At 42.3% G+C, this 20,410-nt stretch overlaps 1 protein-coding gene across 6 annotated transcripts in view; it reads left to right on the forward strand.

Moving 5' to 3' along the window:
- The window catches only part of GLI3 (GLI family zinc finger 3), a 217,826-nt gene that overhangs the window by 107,532 nt on the left and 89,884 nt on the right, over window positions 1-20,410 (forward strand). For all 6 annotated transcript variants that reach the window (XM_080582212.1, XM_080582209.1, XM_080582211.1 and 3 more), the window contains one exon: window positions 13,120-13,225. In XM_080582212.1, the coding sequence (XP_080438338.1) occupies window positions 13,120-13,225 (106 nt within the window). The remainder of the gene's footprint in view (window positions 1-13,119; window positions 13,226-20,410) is intronic.

Here is a 20,410-nt window from a genome sequence, read left to right on the forward strand (position 1 = left end):
CCTGCGGATAATCTCTTCGGGGTTATCTTATCATTTACTTACAAACAGACGTGTGAAGTATTTGTGGAAAGGCTTTTGAAGCCGAGTTCCACATGGATGCTGCCGGGGCTGCCGACGGGGCCGTGTTGACACAGGGGCAGAGGATTTCTCTGCCTGGTGTGGTTCTCCTCAAGTGCTAGTATTCTGTGGCTAAACTGTTTGCCTTTCTAATGAAGTGAACTGTTTGTTTGAAATATGTGGTAGAAGGTATTTAAACAGAGACTAAAGTAAACTTTCGGGCTGTTCAAATAAGCCATGCATATCTGGTTTGTGAAGTGAAGGAAAACAATTTGGCTGCAGCTTACCTCTGGGAAGGGCAGTTAGGAGCTGTTTAAATAACAAACTGCGCTGAAGCGGATGTTGCTGCAACCTCTTACAGCCTTTTGCGATAGCTGCTGCTCATGTAGGCATGCCTCGGGATGTTGCCTCGATGGAGAATTTGAAATTATTGTCATTATTTAAAATGGGGATTTATTCATTAGCTGTGAAAACTTGGGTACATTTATATTTGATTAAAACCATCCCAATTAGACAATGGACTGTTGAGAGCCAACATGTGCTATTGCCTTTATAACGTCATTAGTAACCCAGAGTCCCCACTTTGAAATAAGATCGTGCCCAAGTACGCAGACATCTGTTTCTGCCTAGCCAGATGGAGGTCAGAAGCATAACTTAAACTGCTAATCCTCATTGTGGAGAGGGGAACAGGAATCTGAGGAAGGTAGTAACAAATGAACTTCGATCCTGCTTCTGGCAAGGCACGAGGTATCAATGGCTGATACAATGCCTGGAACATGCACTGCATAGATCTTGTAATAAGTTTCTGCCTAACCGCAAGCACGAGTTCAGAGAGCAGAGAAGGGCTGGAAGAAGTGATACTTTTTGTGGTTACGGCACTCGAGCTCGTCTCAGAGAACCTCGCTGCTATTCCTGACGCTGCCACGGTTTTGTCTAATGGGACTGTTAGTCAGCTAATACAGAATGCTTCTCAACAATGACTGGCAAAATGGAGATCTTGATCATAGCAAATGCTTTTCGCCCCCTACCGTAGCACAAAACAATTAAAACCAGTCATGTGGGGAGTTCAGGAGCAAAGATTTCCAGTGCTATCCAACAGGGACCATATGTTTCCATCCATCATTTATATTTTCTGGTGGAGAAGAAAGCTCCAAGTTGGTTGGGACTACAATGCTCCATCCTCTGGCATTGTTCACCCATGCATTCTCCTCAGGAATAAGGGTAGTCACAACACTTCAGACTCCTTCAGTTCAGCGTAGAGATTAAAACAAACAAAAAGTCCTTATGCTCCCAGAGTGCAATAAATATGCTAGAATTTCAATAGGATCCAAACAAGCAACAATAGTAGCATTAAGAGCTGGCAAACCCTTTGATGTTATTGACCAGAAAAGGACTGCTGTCGTCTCTGTCACGAACATTTAAACTTTTGACCTCCAACCTTTGAGTCAAACAGCTTTTCCATATGGAGAGTTTCTATACCTCTCCCAAGTGCCACTGCATTTAGTAGAGCATCAAACACTTCACTGGCGGGAAACCGATGCTTAATGTGTTGGAAAAACTCCAAGACTGCCAAGGGGTGTGACTGAACAGAACTGTCTCTTCTTCTGCTGAAGGGTAAATGAAGTCCCCTGTGAAGTCCCCCGTTTTCCTGTAGCCGGACTGCACAGAAATGCAGAAGGGAGGACTGCTTCTCGGTGGGCAGGGTACACACATCTCAGTTATTTTTATTACCACCGTGTGCTTGATGTTAGCCGTAGACCAAAGCCCCGTTTTGTGCAGTGTGCTGCACAACCACAGAACTAAAAGATTTGCTCTTACAGGCTTGGGAAGTCTTCCTACTCATGCCTCTTAGAGCTGTAGAGGCCCCGCAGGAGGCAGCAGAGCAGCCTGCTGGCGTCCCACGGCTCAGGCACTGCTCTTGGCGAGGCTCTCGCTGAATGTAAGGGGAAGGGTTTTGCAGCCATCTTAGCTCCGAGGCCAGGACTGCACAGAGCATGAGAGGCCAAACTGGCTCACACCAAAGGTCCATCTAGCCTGGCGTCCTTTCCAAGCAGTGACCAAAAGCAGATGCCCAGGCATTTATGTAAGAACAGGGCAGGTGGTTCTCCTCCCCTTGCACCCCCAAGTACTCTCCCAACTCCCAGTCATTTGCAGTCCAGGAATTTCCTGGTCTGGAAGCGGTTTCTACATATTTGGACCCCTGCTGCATTTCTCTTCTGTGACTTTTCCCACGTTCCCTTGAGGCCATTTAAACTTCCAGAATCCGTAGCCTCCTGTGGCAGTTGGCAGTGGGGCAGTGAATGGTGGGCTGTCTGCCTGATCCTCATTTGGCCGTCTTTCCTCTCCACTGGCTCTTGTCTCCTAGTAGCATCCTTGGCTTCTCCTTAAGGATGTAAGGATGAGAATGAAAAGCAGTGACTTCCTCTTTAGTGCTCCCCTACTGCATGGCGGTACAGAAGAACAGTCCTTTTTCACTCCTCTCACATTTGTGGGGTTGTGGTCCAGCTACGTCTACTTTTTTCTCATCTTGTCCCTTAAAAAACAATCTGAAGAACACTGGTGTCCATAGGCAGGTAATGTAACTTTGCTTCCAGTCAGCCTGGACTAAGGCAGGAGAAGATGATGTTGCTATAATCATCTATATTAGTGCCAAAAAGCTCAGTTATGAACTGGGGCCCTATAGCAGCAAGTACTGTAGACACAATGCAAAGACGGAGACTGCTGTGAAGAGTTTGAACATGCTTTTGTGCTTTTGCTATGTAGAAAGATCTTTGCTAATGCTGAGGGCTGCTTTGCCTACTACAGTATTTTTATGCTTCTGCCTGCTCACATCTATGTTCTTCCACGTTTCCTTTTCTCTCTTTAATGGTACCATTTTTCCTCCCTGGTGAGACTGGGCCTACCCATGCAGTCTGAGCAGCGAGGCTTGTGCCAGCTGGACACGGGGCAGACAGGAGAGCTCAGGAGATGTGAGTGAATGTGACACAGCACAGCATCCTGGTTTGAGCTGTTGTGCTGCCAATTCAGGGCTGTCCTCACAGGGCATAAGGACCCTGAGCCAGTCTTGTCCACTCTGATTTCCCCTCACTGAACTAATTTCTTCTTCGTGTGTTTAAAATAGTGTGTTCAGACGTGTGCCCTTCATCCTGTTCCTCAGCATTGGTGCTACAAGTGGGTGATATCTTTCTGCGTGAGGACTCGGGTGCTTTTGGTAAACAACACTGTGTTCCCAAAGTAGGAGAAGCACAGGCCTGACCCTGCCATCAGATCAGCAGAGAACAAAAGAGGAGGAGAGTGAAGCTGTGGGTACGACTTCATGAGAAACTTGCCATGTGTTGTGGAGACAAAAGCCCTACAGTGGGGAAAAGGAAACTGGGAGGAAAGCTGGGCATGGACAGGATCCTCACAATAATCCAGCAAAAAGCACAATTATATCTAAAGCTCTTCGGTAATGGTCTCATCCTCTGTTTGTATATTAGGAAATTATTAGAAGTTGTCTGTAAAGAAAAACAAACCTAAAACGATCATGAGCAAAACCCAAGAGAGATTTGTAAAGAATGAGCAGTTTTAAGCAGTTGAACTATTCTTTTTAAGGAGTTAAATAATGAGTAGACAGAACATGGTAGGTTTAATTCTCTTGTTTTAGCTCTTAATTAGCACTTTTCATTGAACTGTCAGAGTGCTTCAGAAAGGACATCTCTGTGCTAACAGTGGCCAGGGTGAGGCACAGACAAGGGACGTAATTTGACTAAGGCCCTTTTCAGTAAAAATATTTGCCTCGTGAAGCTTGGCTTGAAAAACTAACACAGATTGGCTTGAATATTGACAATATGACATTCTCAAAAATAGCCTGAATGAGCGCTTAGGATAGATGTCAATATGGCAAATTAAGGGAACTTGCCTTACTTTCCATCTTCTGTAATGACCTGAAACAAAAAGTACCCAGCATAAAAATGAAATACGTGGCAGAAACTCTCTAAGAAGCTGAGGGGGAACATGAGGGAGCAAGGACGAAGAAAACAACTCAAACTGAAGTCAATGTCAAGAAGTAACAAGCAAGAGCAAGTTTCTGTCTTTACTTGGCTTGAGCGGTGCCAATTTCACCATCAGTCCCCTAGAAATTGTGGTGTAGGTTGCTACCACATCGCAAAGGCACTTTCTCACAGTGGGAAGAAGAAAGATAATGGTACATGGGAATGTGTGTAGAAACACACACCCCTGCTGGAGAGAGAAATTTGCAGAAATAGGTTATTTGGCTTACAAATTTCTAAGACTTCTTCCTCCTGAACAGTGTCATGTCAGCCTACAAGAAGACCCGATGCCCTAGAGTGCAAGAGTGGTAATTATATAGCTCTCCCAAGCTGGAAGGAACCCAGGGAGCAAAACCAAGTGACTGTGATTAATTTAGAATATGGACATAAAGATTAAAGAATGCAATAAATGTATATTACTGAGTGGCCTGAGAGCACGTGCAGTAACTATCTACTAATCTGCAAGAGCTTGAAGAGTGTAAACACCACAGAAGGAGAGTAATTGCTTAGGATGGTACAGAAAGAAGCGAAATAATTATGAGTATTTGGATGAAATTTAAAAAAAAAATCAAGTTGAACAGCAGGGAAAAAAAGTCTCGCCGAGACTTCATCTGATTGTGCATCCCATAGAATCTGAACTGTTTTAATATCTAAAAATAAACATAATTGATCTAATTATACTTTTCCCTCTCTAATTCCTATCATGCCATAAATTACTCATCAAAGCTGCTAAGTATAACCTATTCCCAAGTCTTTCACCCTGTGGTCCAGAACCTCAGCTGCTGGAAAGCTGTTTAGCCACAGTGATTTGCATCGTGCTGTTCTGATACCCAACTGTTCACGATTTGACCTTTGAAGTAGCTTTTAGACTTGATTTTGCTACACGGAAGAATACACACATCTCCAAAGTGTTACCTAAACAAGTAACATTTTCACATTGACTCCCAGCATTCTTTTACCAACTTCTAAAAATGTCACCAAAGCTTGTTTAATTACCCAACTTTTCTTTATTCGCTCCCACGTCAAATCAGAAGCATACAGGGATATTTATGGAATTTTTCAAGGCTTTACCTTTCTGTTACCTCTCCGTAGCCACATTTACACCTGCATCTTGCATATATCTGTAATCACTACGTTAATATATGTGGCTGACAGCAGGGTGCTCAGACACTTTCCTTGACCAGTGCTGAGCCATATATAATAACCAAGCTGCTGTATGGCAGCTCATCGCTCCCACTGGTCAGGGAGCCCCTGTTCAACCTCTGCTTGGGGTTAGTTTTGCGTTGTGAGGTTTCTCTTTAGCTCTCTTCTGTGTAGGTCAGGATTTATTTATTTTATAATCTTTTCATTTCCTTAGTTTCCACTTTGCAGCCCACCTTCAACCACGGAAATTTTCTGTATGTTACAGAAATGTGTATACACATGTACCTATGTACAAAAGTATTTGTGTGTAAATGTACAGACATACAAAAATGTGTATGTATGGTGGTATGGAAGGATGCTGAAGATAATTATACACATATATAATAAAAGGTGGGAAGCATTCCTGAGCATCAGGATTAAGCCACTTGCCTGAGGTAGTCGAGTTAAACAAGGGTGCTTGTGTTGCTTTCCGTAATTCTGGTGGGGCTTATTTGTAGCTGCAGAGGATGCATTGATGTGTGGTAGCACAAGAAGTTAGGGAGAACAACAGCAAAACAGAAAGCATGTTGCAAGGCAAAAGATAAATTATTTTTTCACTGAAGAGAGTCCATTTGAGGTAATGGAGGGAGGGATTTCTTTTGTCAGTTTCCTGGCAGAGGACAATTTGTCATTTTCTTGTGGAGACCACGTTATTAAGTTTGTTAAGAAACGCTGCATGGGATCCAGAGGTTATGAAAAAGATGAGCTGTGCTGTACCCAGAGCCAGCTGCATTAGATGAAACATTTTCCCTCCAAGTAACTTGGTAACGAGGCCAAGATGTCTCATCATTGTCTTTTTCCTGAAAGCATGGGCCAATGTACAGATGCTGGCTATATGCGACTTGCTAATGTTCATGAGGGTTTTCTGAGGTTGCTTATAGGCTGAAGCAGCCAGTGCTGCTTGCTGGGAGGAAGGCGCTATTGAGGTGGGCTATTCCTGCTGTATTTCTACCCATTTGCTGTTTGTTCTTGGGGAAACTGTGTCAGGGTGCCTTGATTTTCCTTCTCTGAAAAATGTTTTCCCAGGGGGCAGCTGTGGGGCAGTGCTTCTGACAGGCAGTGCTGCGTGCACCCTGCTCAGCTGGGCAGGAGCATAATCACTGCCTGATCAGGGCAGCACGCACGGCCCTTTGGTTACTGGTAAGTGCATCCCAATGGACACAGTCATTTGTAAGTCACCAGCTTATGATGAACCACAATTTATATTTTTAGAGGATGTGAGAATCATGAGTTCAAGGTGTTTTGTAGAAGTAGCATATTTATTACCCTAGAAGCCTGTCTCTTACTACTCTTTCTTTTTTTCTTGAGCAAAGGGTGCGCTGAAGTGAGCTGAATGGACTTGAGGAAGTTTATTTAGTATTCCAGAGGACAGTCCTGCTTCTCAGACAGCAGAGTTGCGGTGACGGGGGGAATAATAAGGCATTCAAACTGAAATCAATCCAGCAGCTCTTTAGCCAATACCTGCAGCAAATTTGGCATATTAAAGACCTCTTGGTGCCAGCTGATGAAATCATTTCCAGCCACTTTTCTTCCACCGCACAGATAACTGCTTCTCCTTCAAGTGTCTGGCATGATGGTTGTTGTGGAACTACTGAAAACAATAAAACATGTTCCCACAAGGTGTTTAAGTTTACAACCTAAAAAGGGGTAAAGTGGATGCCAAGGATCCCAGTTGCCCTGAAGTCTTCATTTTCAGCTTTGCAAAGGTAGACATTATTTTTTCAGCTGTAACAAGAGGCACAGAGCTGGAGCTGTGTTCTGGTTTGTGAGGTTTGGGCTGGAACTCCTGTGGTTTATATTTAATATCAATGTATGGGTTCAGCAAACAGAAGCAGAGGATAGGGAGGGAATTCTATTCATTGTTATTAAACACAGACATGTAGAAGGGACAAGGTCTGATTGAAAACTGTGTTTTTCAATGAAAGGGTTACACCTACTGCATGTTAGCACAATTAACGTATAGTGTTTCTGAAATAGAGAGAACTTACCAATTAAAAAATATTTCTCTCCCTTTCCCTCTGTCCACTTGGAGCTTTAACCCATTTATTTGCCTTTTTATGGTTTTGCCGTGGCTTTTTCTTCTTTGTTTTCCCCTACTTAAAAGCTCATTCGCTGTAAAGTCAGACAGCGAGTGGTCCCATTCAGGTCAACACTACGGTCTCCCCGCTGGAAGCATGCACGCACCCACAGACGCAGAAAAGCCTCCTGAGATAACCGGCCGTAACACATCTGTGGATCAGCCTGCAAATAAGCTGTGCTTCAGATGGCAACCAGCACTGCTGGAACAGCAACTCCAGTCACCGTGGGGAGACTCTTCAAAGTGCACGGAGTTAAGTGCATGCATTACCGTGTGGATGTGGCTCAGTCATTTTTCTTCCTGATTAAAGCCTTTGTATAAGCATAAGTAGAGAGCATAACTCACCCTGGGTTGAAGGAGAACTAAAAAAGTCCCCCAAAGACAACAGGACATGCTCTTATTGAGCCCTAATGCAAGCTGTAATTAAAAAAAAATCCAAAATAAGGCCTTTGCTTGGCAAAAAAATCACCTGATTCTTGCCATAAAACCTGGCAATACCATTAAGTTCAGATCAGTTGAAGCAAATGTGCGTGAAGAAACAGTGGTGCCCCTAGGGACTCTGCAAACCTGAATATTAGAAAATTCCCATCTGGTGATCAGCTTATGAACCAAAGGAAGTGTAGAAATTTGCTGGCAAACTCTTCAAAACTCTTCTGCGTATTGAAAAGACATTAGTGGAGAGGCTATATTTTGCTTGGTATTGTTTCTGTTACATCTGGTATGAAATCTTGGTACCACTGAGTTCAGCATCAAAACCCAAATGAATTTTAGCGGGGAGAAGATTTCACCTCAAATGAGGTTACATCTCGGATGCAGTTTTGCACCTGGCTTAGTTCTGACATGTAATTTGGTGAGCTGATCGTTCTGATGACAAACGTGCTAAAATACAACAAGCACTTCCTGTCCTGTGCTTGAATCCCGTGTTTGCTTGTGCCATGATCTCACAATGCAGGTGCAGACATTGGGGCTGCACTGAATGTGTTCAAGCTGATTCAGGCATTTTCTACAGTAGCAAATGTTTTCTTGACGTGCTGAGAAATGCAGTCTGTCATTTCAGCAGCCATCTTCCTCAAGGGTTTGGCAGGGATGACAAGGTGCTTGAGCATATTGGTTAGCTGAGGGCACTCTGTTTTACATGCCTTGCCACCAAAGCCCAACTCCCCAAATTTAGCGATTCCCTAACTGAATAAGGTGAGAGACTACAGCGTCAACAGAAGAATTATCTGTAACGTCAGTGAGCTTTGGGGCAGTCTGACCTCTTCAGCATTGTCCTAGGGTGTTGCATACCGTCCCTAGAGGGGTTTAAGGAAAGGTTGGACGTGATGCTTAGGGACATGGTTTAGTGGTGATAGTGGTGGTAGGGAGCAGTTGGACCTGATGAACTTGGAGGTCCTTTATAACCTTCATGATTCTATGCTTTGAGCCAGTGTGAATGATCTGCCCTTTCACCGAATCTTGCAGTGAGTCACTGCTGGCTGGCTGCTGCATCCCTTTAGACGTCTGTTCAGATGTACTCTTCAGTACCAAGGAACATACATACCTGTCATTTTTCCTAGTTTCTTTCCCTTGATGCTACAGAGGAGCCATAGGTTGCTGACTTTCAGAGAACAAGTGGAGATGTCTTCTTTCTTTCCTGTATAGGAGTGATTGTAATTTGAGAGAGATGATCCTATTCACTTTCTTTAAGGAGGTAAGAAAGATTCTTGAAGAAGCACGTTTTGCACAACAAAAAGTCAGCATAAATTGACATATTTTCCAGAAAGTCTCGCCAAGTTAAAATGGATTGGTTTGCAGCATTTCAGACAGTTGTATCTCCCATTTTCTTTTAAAGAGACTCTGTTCACTATGTAGGAGACCGAAGAGCGTCTGAAGGAAGCTTGCAGCAGCAGTCAGCAGAGAATTCAGGAGAAGGCAACAGATACCATGTTCAGCAATATGCGAGGAATGTGTTTAAGTGTATTTCCAGTACCTTGGCATGCCCTTAAGAGTTCTTGAAAATAGCGAGAGTTAAACACAGAATCGGATACTTCTGCTGAATGGAAGCCGAGGGCTCCAAATACACAGGCAGCATCCTGTCCGTCCTGACTCCTGTGCTGCATGCTTACGTCAGGGTGTCTCTGCAAGGATGTGAGGGTTTCTTGAAGGATTTGTCCAGGAATTTATAGTTGCCTTTGGATGTCTATAAGAAAGCTGCCTGGCAGATGCTGTGCTAGTCTGCATCTCAGCCAGATTTTTTAAGAAATTGCAAATGGCAATAAATAATTTCCTTAGCAGGATAGGAAGGTTCCTATTTGCTAAGTGTAAGAGTTTTGCTCCTCCAACTTTAAATGGGAAACATGTAAATGTCACTGTAGTTAGAGCAGGTGCCCTGGCTTTTTCACTGAGTTGCCCCTGGTTTTCTAAATAGGTAGAGAACCCTGAACAGCAAAGAGTTGGGTAGGTGCAGTTTCAGTTCCAACCTGTGAGTAGTCTGACTTGCTCTTTACTCAGCTACTGCACAAACAGTAGTGACAGGATGTGCTCATAGTATTCTAGTGGTGGTGTCCTTAATGAAGTAGTTTACTGGGTGGCATATGAAAAAGTAATGGGAAGCTGGCTGGGGCTTGTGTTAGTGCTTTGCAAACTTCTTAGTACGTATTTCCATGTAAATGCATATCAACCAGTTACATTTTTATGGAGTTTCAGGTGAACTCCAAGTGAAGCCCTAGATGATGAGTGTGTTTGCAGGTCTCTGATGCAAGAGTCTTTCCATGTAAATATTCAATGCTCTTAAAAATGGAGTGATTTTGGCCTCTCCAAGCATGTAGTGTATTCACTGCTTACCTCTGTGCTGAGGGCTTACTGAAACATGGCAGGATCTGAATTCCCTCCATAAAACTGACTCCACTGGTTCTGCACATTATTCTCCCTGTCTTCCATTTAGCGCGTTAGTTTGCTGACAGTAGAGTACACAGCACTTAGCAGCTGGTTTGTGGAACCATCAGTCAGGAAATTATATGATAAATAGGAGGTAGCTGGGTTTAGTGGCACTTTATTCTGCTCCAGCAGTTTTAGCCTGACTTTGGAAAAGTCATCATGTGGTTTTTCTTAAGGTTTGCAACAGGAGATGGCTACAGTGTAGTAACTTATTACACATACACTTGAGTTATGATGTTCCCCAGCTGTATTGCTCATGTGTAAATAATAAACGGTGAGATGGATAATTATGTTGGGTTTTGATATGCAGCTCTGCTCAGTTGGTGCAGGGCTGACAGAGACAGCTCCCTGTGCCGTGATGGAGTACGGCTGCTTCCCAGATGGAAACTGCAAACAAGATGCGACCAAGATATACAAAGGATCTTAATGTGAGAGGACTCGGAAAGGTGTTCCTGGAGATTTATGTCCCATGTGTTAAATACAACTTCTTGGTGCTCTGCACTGCACCAGCCCCGCAAAGGGGAATACCATTTTTGAGTCATTTAAAAGGCATTCTCCATTCCCCAGATAGGGGATGATAGATGACTGCGTTCAGCTTCAGCGCTGGCCCTCCGGAGGGTTAAATGGCGTTTCGCTGCACAAACGCTGGCACTGCATCTCAGGGGTAGGTGCTCAGCGTGGGGCAGCGAGGAGGCTCCGTGGCCTCGGCCAGCTGGCACCCATCCTGCCTGAGATGGAGAAGGGTGCCAAAACCTTTGTGGTCTCACCTGTGCTCCCCAGACCTACAATTTTAGATGCGCAGGGCAGAGGAGGACAGCGGGAGAGGTAGGAAAGACCATCCTCATTGAAAGTGGGGGAGTTTTTGCGGTCAAAGGCCAGACATCTGGTTTAAAACCTGCTGTCTTCATCTTGGGCTAAAGCAGTCAATACCAGCAAGGCAGGGAACAGGAGAGGTGAGCAGGGAGATACACTCAAAAACACGTCCCTTGTTCCCCTTTTCCCATGTACACATTGCTGGCTGGCGAAGAATGCATTTTGTGAGGTGGAAACAAGCATCCTCCATTCAGACGACAGCTGTGTGCTTGCCGGGCTCTCTGGTTATCCGTGACCCTCTGTTCCTCGTGCTGAAGTCCAGTTTGTGTAGCAGAACTGGAATGAAAACTACCATGAGGTCGGGTTCCCAGCTCCCATTAGTAAGCCACAATTATTTTTCATTTATGGTGCTAAGCCCTGAGTCAGTACATGGCAGAAATGTGCTGTGGCTGATTGCATGCTAGCTGATGTTTCTCAAAAACAAGCCCTGAAACTGGGCAGGCAATTTCAAATGTTTCCAGATTTCCCTGAAATATTGGAAATATTTCCTCACAACGTACGTGATTTTCCCTTCATCCGCTGTGTTTGTTCCCTGAGGGCCATGATTTTTGTTACTCTAGTTTTTCGTTCCCTCTTCAAAACAATAACAAACCAACCCAACTTTGTACAAATACCAAGGGGAAAAATCCTTTTTTTATTTCTATTTTTTTACCATCACTAGTTGGCATGAGGCAACTGTTTCCATAGATAACATAATCTAAGAAGAGGATTACATTTTGATGAATAGGAAAGGCAGGACACAGGAAGAGAAGATACCATAAGAGTCAGCAGGCAAAACTGAAACAGGCTTGGTTTTACTGCGAGTGCATAATTAAAGATTTTTTCTTTCTAGAAGCATTTTAGTAAATCCATGACATGACCTAACGTCTGTACTTGTTAGCTTTTAGTGTCGGATGAACACATGACTTCATCTCAAGTGGCAATCAGGTAATAATTGGGCAGGATCTGTTTGTTTTGTGCCTCTGGAGAGGCTCAGCACTTCTCGGGGAACTGTTTGAGTTTCGTGCACTTGGGATGCAGCCGGGAACGGCACGGACTGACCCGCAGCCATCGCGCACGCCGGTGGCAGAGGTGCTCGTCCAAAACCGGGAGGCGATTCTGCCGCAGGCGTGGTGGGGAGACATGGGGTGGGCTTGTGCTCGGCCCCTCCGTGTGAGCCCCAGCGGGAGGTGGGGGCGAGCAGGGGTGGCCCAGGCGCATTCCCCCTTTTGTCAGCCTGGTCGCTGAGGCTCTCCGGAAACAGTAGGGAATGGATTCGTGGCAGCTGCGAGCCCCATCCTTGGAGGGAACGGGGCAGGGGTGTAAGGCAGCTGAGGGTCTCCGGGTCTGCAGCCACAGGGACAAAGAAAGCACTCGTCCTTTTTAAGAGGGGTGCACGGAGTGAATCCCCTTGTCCTTAGGCTCATTCCTCCTGATGTGTCTGCCTGTCCGTGCAATGCAGTTAAGCATCTCCGGTACGGCATTTCTCAGTTGCGTGTCCCTCTTAACTTCGTTTTCTGATTTCCTCCAGATTGTCATTTCTCAGCAGGCTGCTTCAGTTTTTCTTTCCGTTGTAGGACTGTGCACATCTCTGAGGGTATACATTTTTATTGTATTGTGTTCTCTGCCTTCACTTTTCTTCCTGGGATATATTTTCTTGTTTTAATAAAAAATAAATCAGGAATGCTTATGAAAGGCTTGATGGTCCTTTTGATCTGACACTTCACATATGGGCGCATAATAATTTATTAAAGATTTCTTTATGTCCCTTTCCATTTAAGCTATAAAAAGAGAATAGTGAAATTAGTAAGTAGATATTCATGCAAATACAGTGGGCCAAACGCTCAGGCAGACCTGACTGACTGCAGCAGGAAAGCAGAATTCGACCTGTAAGTTTTAGAGCTGTTGGCACACATTTTAACTATCTTTTCTGTTTTGATCAACGTTATTTCTAAAGAGTCACCGGAGATACTCAGATCTGGGAACCTCGCTTGTTTTTTTCAGATCCGCCTCACCTCTTTCCAGCATTCCACCCTCCTGTGCCAATTGATGCAAGACATCATGAGGGACGCTACCATTATGAACCATCTCCCATTCCTCCTCTGCATGTGTGAGTATTCAGTATTTCCTCTTTGCTTCAGTTGACTGTGCTGCCTTGAAGAATGGGCAAGTATATGAATCTTTGCCATGCTTAAAACCATGCACCTGGAGCACTTTGCCAGTCTAGCCGAAGAGAGAGATGTACTTTTAGAAAGCATAGAGGGTATCTGTTTATGAAGCAGAACCAGGCTGGTAGCTGAGGAATTCCTGTTCTAGTAGGTGGCTGGCAAGTGTTACCTATATATTTTGCTGACATTTATTCTGTGTGCTGTCGTTCTATAAATACTAAATTAAAAAGTGCTGAACCCTGTGAAATACAGCCAGGCAAAACGTGTATTTTGTCTGGATTAGGCTTGGGATTCTTCATAGCTAAAATTCTCTCTTGTGCCAAAGGTTCTTTTTCCAGTGAATGCTATGAAGCATAATGAAATTTTTGGTAAATTTTCATAGTCCCTGTTGTGTGCACGCACAGGCAATCGGTTGATTGATGGGAATGTCACCCAAACAAAATGGCAAATGTGATAGAGCACATGGTTTACACAAAGATAAAAGAAATGAATACCGGTGATAACATGCATTAGAAAAGGGTGGTAGTGGTGAAATCCTGTAGAAATAAATATTATCTTATTCTATATGTGGAGACAGATATCAGCATTGTAGAATAAAACAGTTGTGTCCAGAAATCTGCTATATACCATTAAAAATGAAGCTGAAAAGCAAGGCTTAGTACTTTGCTAAAAGGCTTGATATATACATTTAATCATATCTACTAATCACCTCTCATACTGAGAAAATAAAAGAAGAAAAGCACAAGTAATACTTTGAAGAATAATGTGAGTTGTTTAGATGGCAGATTGCTTTGCTATGGCTATTAGTTACAGCTGTGTAATTACATATATGCAGAAGAAAAATGAAGTTGTTTTAAAACAAGTCCTCCTCTGTGAGCAGAATTAATTGATATTAACAATCCTAACTACATGCCCAAGTACACACACAATATTTTACTAACAGTTTTTTTGGATCAGTCTTCTATTACTGAATTGTAATTTTAGAGCAGATTTGCCTGGAGGTAAGTAATAAATCTGTGTTGCAGTCTTCTTGGGCATTAGAGGAAAAGTGGGTATTTATAGAAAGGGAGAGTGCAGAAACTTGTGATTTATTCCTGAGTTCCTCTGATGCATCAGTATCTACACTGCTGTCAAACACGTTATAAAGTATACTCAAATACACATTTAAATTTGCTGCTAAAAACGTTGTAAACTGAAGGAGGCAGGCTCATACAGTCATTACGGTCATCCTAGATTTTGCAGTGCATGTGAACATTCTGACTAGATGTTTCTTGCACTTTTTTTCCATTGTTTTCAAAGCAGAAGGAAATAACCTGTGGCTGGGAGCTCAGGAAAGGGTCCTGCTCCTTCTAAAGCTAATGGGAAATTTGTCTTTGTCTTCAATGTGAGCAAGACCACGGTAGGAAGCCCTAGGAAGCAATTCCTGCATTGTTGCAAACAAGCGTACCAGTTCCATGGCTTGCCAGAGCAAGGGCAGCAGGCCTGAGCCTGGTCAGCTGGTGAATTAGATCCAAAGTGGATCACTGACGTGTTTTAACTTACATTAGCAGAGGGACTTCTTCCAAAATCTGGGCACCAGATGCGAGCCTCCACTGAGGCTTCTGTATCCCATGCCCTATGGGGCCCTGTCTGGCCCTATGATGCACCCTCAGGCAGGGGCTTTTGTGTGGGTACATCGCCATCCCCTGCTTTGGGTGACGATGGGAAATTGGGAGTAGCATGTATACTGATAGAGTGCCAGGGTTCCTGTAAGAGCTCCTAAAGACGTTGCCTCCTTTGGAGTTCGGCGGTACTCCCCTCTGGCGCCACGCTTGGTTGCTGGAATCGGAGCAGTGAGTCACGCACACCCGGCGCCCCGGTACCCCTCTGGCCCTGCCTCAGAGCCGTGACTCAGCCGGGCCCTGCAGAGGCTTGTAAGAGACCAGGAGATCTTAACACAGTGCCGTATGGCTGCAGGCAGTTGCTTTAGAGACATGCTCTGATATAGGCCCAAGCTCTAAGCTGAAAATTTACTTGATATTGGCCATTTATTTTTCCATAAACTCCTGTCAATTCTTTTGCTCATTTAGTTTATGTCACCATTAAAATGATGAGCTGTAATAGATCCTTGGGCCATTATGATCAGTGTAATTAAATGTAAATTCAGAATTATGCAACTTAAAAAAAAAAAGTCTGTTGGACTCAAAGAGCTTCTTTGTAGGTTCTAAGGTTTCTCATGCTTTAGCGGGTTTCAGGAATATATTTTAATGTTTGTATGTGACAGACACCAACAGTTTTCTTGTGAGTTTTACAGACCCTGGTGTAAGTATCACTTAGGAATGTTAGATTTGGGATCTTTTGGAACAATTGTTTGGACTGCAGTCCTAATGCCATAGAAAGAAAGGAAGGAAGGAAAGGAAGGATGGAGGGAAGGAAAGAAAAAGAAAGGGGAAGAAAGAGGGAAATGGAAGGAAAGAAGGAAAGAAAAAGGAAGAAAGAAAAGAAAGAAAAGAAAAAAGAAAGAAAAAGAAAGAAAGAAAAAGAAAAAAAGAAAGAGAAAGAAAGAAAGAAAGAAAGAAAGAAAGAAAGAAAGAAAGAAAGAAAGGGGAAAGAAAGAAAGGAAAGAAAGAAAAAGAAAGAAAGGGGAAAGAAAGGAAAGAGAGAAGAAAAGAAAGAAGAAAGAAAGAAAGAGAAAGAGAGAAGAGAGAAGGAAAGAAAGAAGGAAAGAAAGAAAGAAAGAAAGAACGAACAAGAGAAGCAGATATGAGAAGTTATTTGAGAATTCTGAGAGAAAATGGCTAGAACACCAGTGAGGATACATGTTTACCCATAGTTTCATCAATGACTTCATTGCATGAGTGGTTTTTCTCCTTGGCTTCATAGCACCTTCAGATGTGGAAAAATAAAAAATATAAAAATAAAGCAAAAGAATTGGAATAATTCCAATTATCCAAGCTCCTAGAAATATGTTCCAGAACCTGTCAAGCCTTAGTGAAAATAGTTAAGAATAATACAAGTGCAGAAAAAATGTGGAGGGGGCCTTGACCACATGATATCTACAACATATGCACATAGTTTTGAACAGTGGCCAAATGAAAAAAAAAAAACAAGCGGAGGAATTTTTAAGGTGTTACAGGTCTCTTATGTACTTCCAGCTCTAAAGATATACACATATTTATATATATGATTTTTGTAGTTTAATTGCTGATGGGCAGAACTATATCCCAAATTTCACCCTGGAGCCAAATTTTGTAACTGAGTTATAAACCCCTAAAACAGGGCTTTATGTTTATGATGGAATTGCTGACAGATGCTTATGTATACTAGGTCTAGCAGGCATTGCTGTAATTATGCTATCATATCCTATCATTAAAGGTTTCAATTGAAAGAGGTTTATAAATTGCTCTTCTTCTTAGATAAACCACCCTACATTAAGGCATCAACGATATGGTGCAGAATTAAATTAAAATCTCATAAAATGAAATATGTTCTGTATTAGCTGTTTGACACTTAATTTGCCTCTGAATGAGTAGAGGAAATCACAAATTAACCTGCCTTTGTTTTTCCAACCATGGCTTATTAGGTGTTAGAACAACTGCAATTACAGACCAATAATAACCCCCAACCCTTATGAATATGTACTGAAATATGTCACTTTGTGTTACCAAAACCTGTTTGTTAGGACTGTTTAGTTATCCTGGAATTTCCAAAGTACATCCTCGGTTTATACTTCACGGAAGACGTATGAAACTTCAGTTGTTCTTTAGTAGCAACACATGAACACTGTAATTGGATCCAGAGCATGTGTTTTCCTATTATTATTTTTTTTCGAATTCAAGGCATGAATCTTAGTTTTCAGGATATTTCCAGTAAACTGTAATTCAGTTTTACTACTTTTCATTGAACTAGCAAGATAAATTACTTGTTAAATATCATATGATTAAAACATACCAAAAGAAGCATGGCTTTAATAATCCCACTGCTTGTTTTGGTTTTCTTTGTTGTTGCTTTTGTCTAGCTCTTTCTTAATTTTCAAAATTGATTTCTGAAGTCAGGTACTAAAGCAGAAACTGAAGCTAAGCTCATTTTTAGTCCTTGACATTTGCCAGTCCATCCAATAGAGAGAGACCCCTTCTCCAAGTAGTGTCCAGTGATTCAAAATCATGCTGCTGCTGAGGGTATTTGAACATAAATTAATACTTTGAGCATGCTATTTTTTTATTTTTATTTTTTTACTCCTTAGGAGCCAAATCATAAATTTGCTGTTAGCTAGCTCTTAGTCATCTTATGTCTTTGTTGGAATGAGTCGTTAGCAGTGGGCAGAGGAGGAATAACAGCATCTAGACTATTTTTATGACAACACAAATGTAAATAGCTTTATAGTGCCACAATTTTAAAAATTTGGCTTAGCCAGGATGAGAGTTTTATTAATTAGAAAGAGAAAGCTCCAAAGGCAAAGACAAACTTCTACTCACGGATTTAACTGCAGTGCTTTAAGAAGTTACTGTCTGTGGTCACTCATCTCAACAGCTTTAAGGCGCTGCGTTAATAGGTTTCTCCTGATCTGCTTATTACAGAGTTGGGTTGGATGGCCTTTACGGAGACCTGAGGTAGTATTTCCAGGTATCACTCATGTGGTTGTGAAGGAAGTCTGCCCCACAGAGGTGGGGCAGGGGACAATTGCAAAGTGGCAGTGTCTGGAATGGCTCCAGAGTGTCTGTGCATGTCCTCAGGGTGGTTAATGGGCATGTTGTAGGAGGCTAGTACAAAGTTAAAGTTTCAGGGCTGAACATACTACAGGAACCATGCGTGTTCTCAAACGTTCATCCATTTAGTCTTCATCTCTCTTTCTTTTGCCATCCCATTTTCTGTTAGCCCTGGGCTGTGAGTAAGGGAGCATGAGCAAGGAAATCCAAATGAAAGTAAGCCGATGTTACCCGCACACTCATGGCCAGGGAAGTTTGCACTTGCAAGGAGGAAGCTGCAAGTTAAAGCTGCTGTCTTGTAACTTCCTTGAATCAGCAATACTCCAAGCTCCTTTTTTCTAGTTGCTGATTGAGGCTTGCAGGGATCCAAGTTTGGCAGTCACAAGCTCCAAAATTATGCACATGCAGATAATTATGCATGTGCCTAGCAGTAATCCCTTGAACAGATATTTTGAACTGCGTGAATGCACCGGCACTAAAACAAAGCATGTGTTCTGTTTGCAGTCAGCTTCAAGTTCATAAAAAGAGAGTCTGATTCCTGGATATGTTATTTCATATCTAATTTATACAGACATCAGTTACACAAGGGTGAAAAAGAAAGAAAAGTCAGGCCCAGGCACTTAGCTTTCATCACCCTCTGATTTTGCAGTACAATGGGGGATGTCCAAATATGAGAAGAGTAAAGTGTTGGCCTCGCAAACTGTCCTTGATTATGAGAGAAACTATTTGCCATAAGGTTCATAGGACATTTTCCCAACCTTATCACAGATATTTTGATTTTGTCCTTATACTTTCTTTCCTAAACTCTTACTTCTTTTAAAAATCTTAGTGTTTTAACCTCTTAAATCTTCTACCTGCCACTTTATCTCAGTGTACCTCTGAGCCAGAGACTTGACAAGGAGCTTCTCAGTTTGTTGGAGGATTCATTGATTCTCTGATAGTGGGAAGGAGAGCCCCAGCCAGCGTGAAAAACATCACTGGTTGAATTGGCTTTAATTTCTTTAAGACTTGGAAGAAGTTTTATGGTTTAGCCTGTAGCCATTGAAGAATAAAGGCTGGGAAGATCTTAGGACGTGAAAAGATGACTGTAGTTATAAGATTTCCAAAATCATCCATGGAAGCATTTTCTGTAAGCAAGGAGAAATCTTGAATAGGAAGCACCCCAAGAAACTTGTCCCTGGAAGTGGGGAAGGTGCAGCACCAACATAAGCAGTTAATAGCCAAGGACATTGTTACAGCAAGTATTTGAGAAGGAAGCACTATGGTCCAGTGTCTTGGTAAGCTTATTCGATTTTAGTTTATGCCATGGATATGCACATCGTAGGCTCTGTAGGCAACACACATGCCTCTTGGTGACAGAGCGGTGTGCTGATGGTAATTCATAGAAGTAAAATAGCTGGGTTGGATGCCCATGCATAATCATCAGGAGTTTTCATTCAGTGCCAGACCTTTTACAAATCGGGGAAGAGGAGGCCTGAGTCTAGACCAGAATTGTGCTCTCTCATGCAGTATGTAGTGTTGCATCATTTGAAATAGTGAATCAGTGTTCTGTTCAGCTGGTACTACTTGTTTAGTAATATTTACCATAAGACTTTCAGATCATAAATTCTCCTTTGCAAGCACACTTGCAGAGCAACTACAGAAACAAACCGTGTTTTTAAAAAGTATTTGAAACTGGGGAAAATTTGGAAAACAAACGATTCTGTGTTTGGTGGCATATTCTGAATCGCAAAAAAATAAATGGATAGGTGCTACTGTTACATTTGTGATTCTGAAAGCTGGAATAAAAAAATGTGCGTGCATTATAACAGGGAAATATTTTTGAATGTAGCTGTTTTACACAAATTCTGTTACATTGATTTGGTTAGGTAAGCTCTAGTCTAAAGTTTCTGCACATTCTGTTGAAGTCTTTTAAATTTCTCCTGGGTTTGCTTCCTACTAGAAAAAAACAGAGAGTATTGAGAAAATAGTATCTTATTTAAAAGATCTTTTATGCTGGCAAATAAATTCTGGATCAAATGAGGATTCACCACTAAAAATCATCCCCGTTTTTAGCGAGCACATTTACATGAAAGCCAACAGAATTGCCTCTAACTGCACCAGATTAAATTTGGTTCACATCATTCATCTGTTTCTGTTGCGGATAATACTTTGTGACATAATCATTTTCTCTGGAGTAGCTAATTGTAATGCCAAGGAACTACAGATTTATAAAGGAGAAACAATAGCGGCAGATAAATATTGCTTTAACAGAGAGTCTTTGTTCTTATACAGTGAGCTTGATTTCAGGATGGCTGGGGAAGTTATAGCAACTGAAATACGAGGAAAATTTTGGTGAGACTTTTAATGTAGAAGGAAAATTTAGACCTTGCAAAATGCAATGATTTCTTTTGTTAAAAATTGTTTTGTAGAAACTTTCCCCCAAATTTCTATTCATCTCTT

Source organism: Anser brachyrhynchus (assembly GCF_964034855.1).
Source record: "Anser brachyrhynchus genome assembly, chromosome: 2".
In the NCBI taxonomy this organism is placed as follows: Eukaryota; Metazoa; Chordata; class Aves; order Anseriformes; family Anatidae; genus Anser; species Anser brachyrhynchus.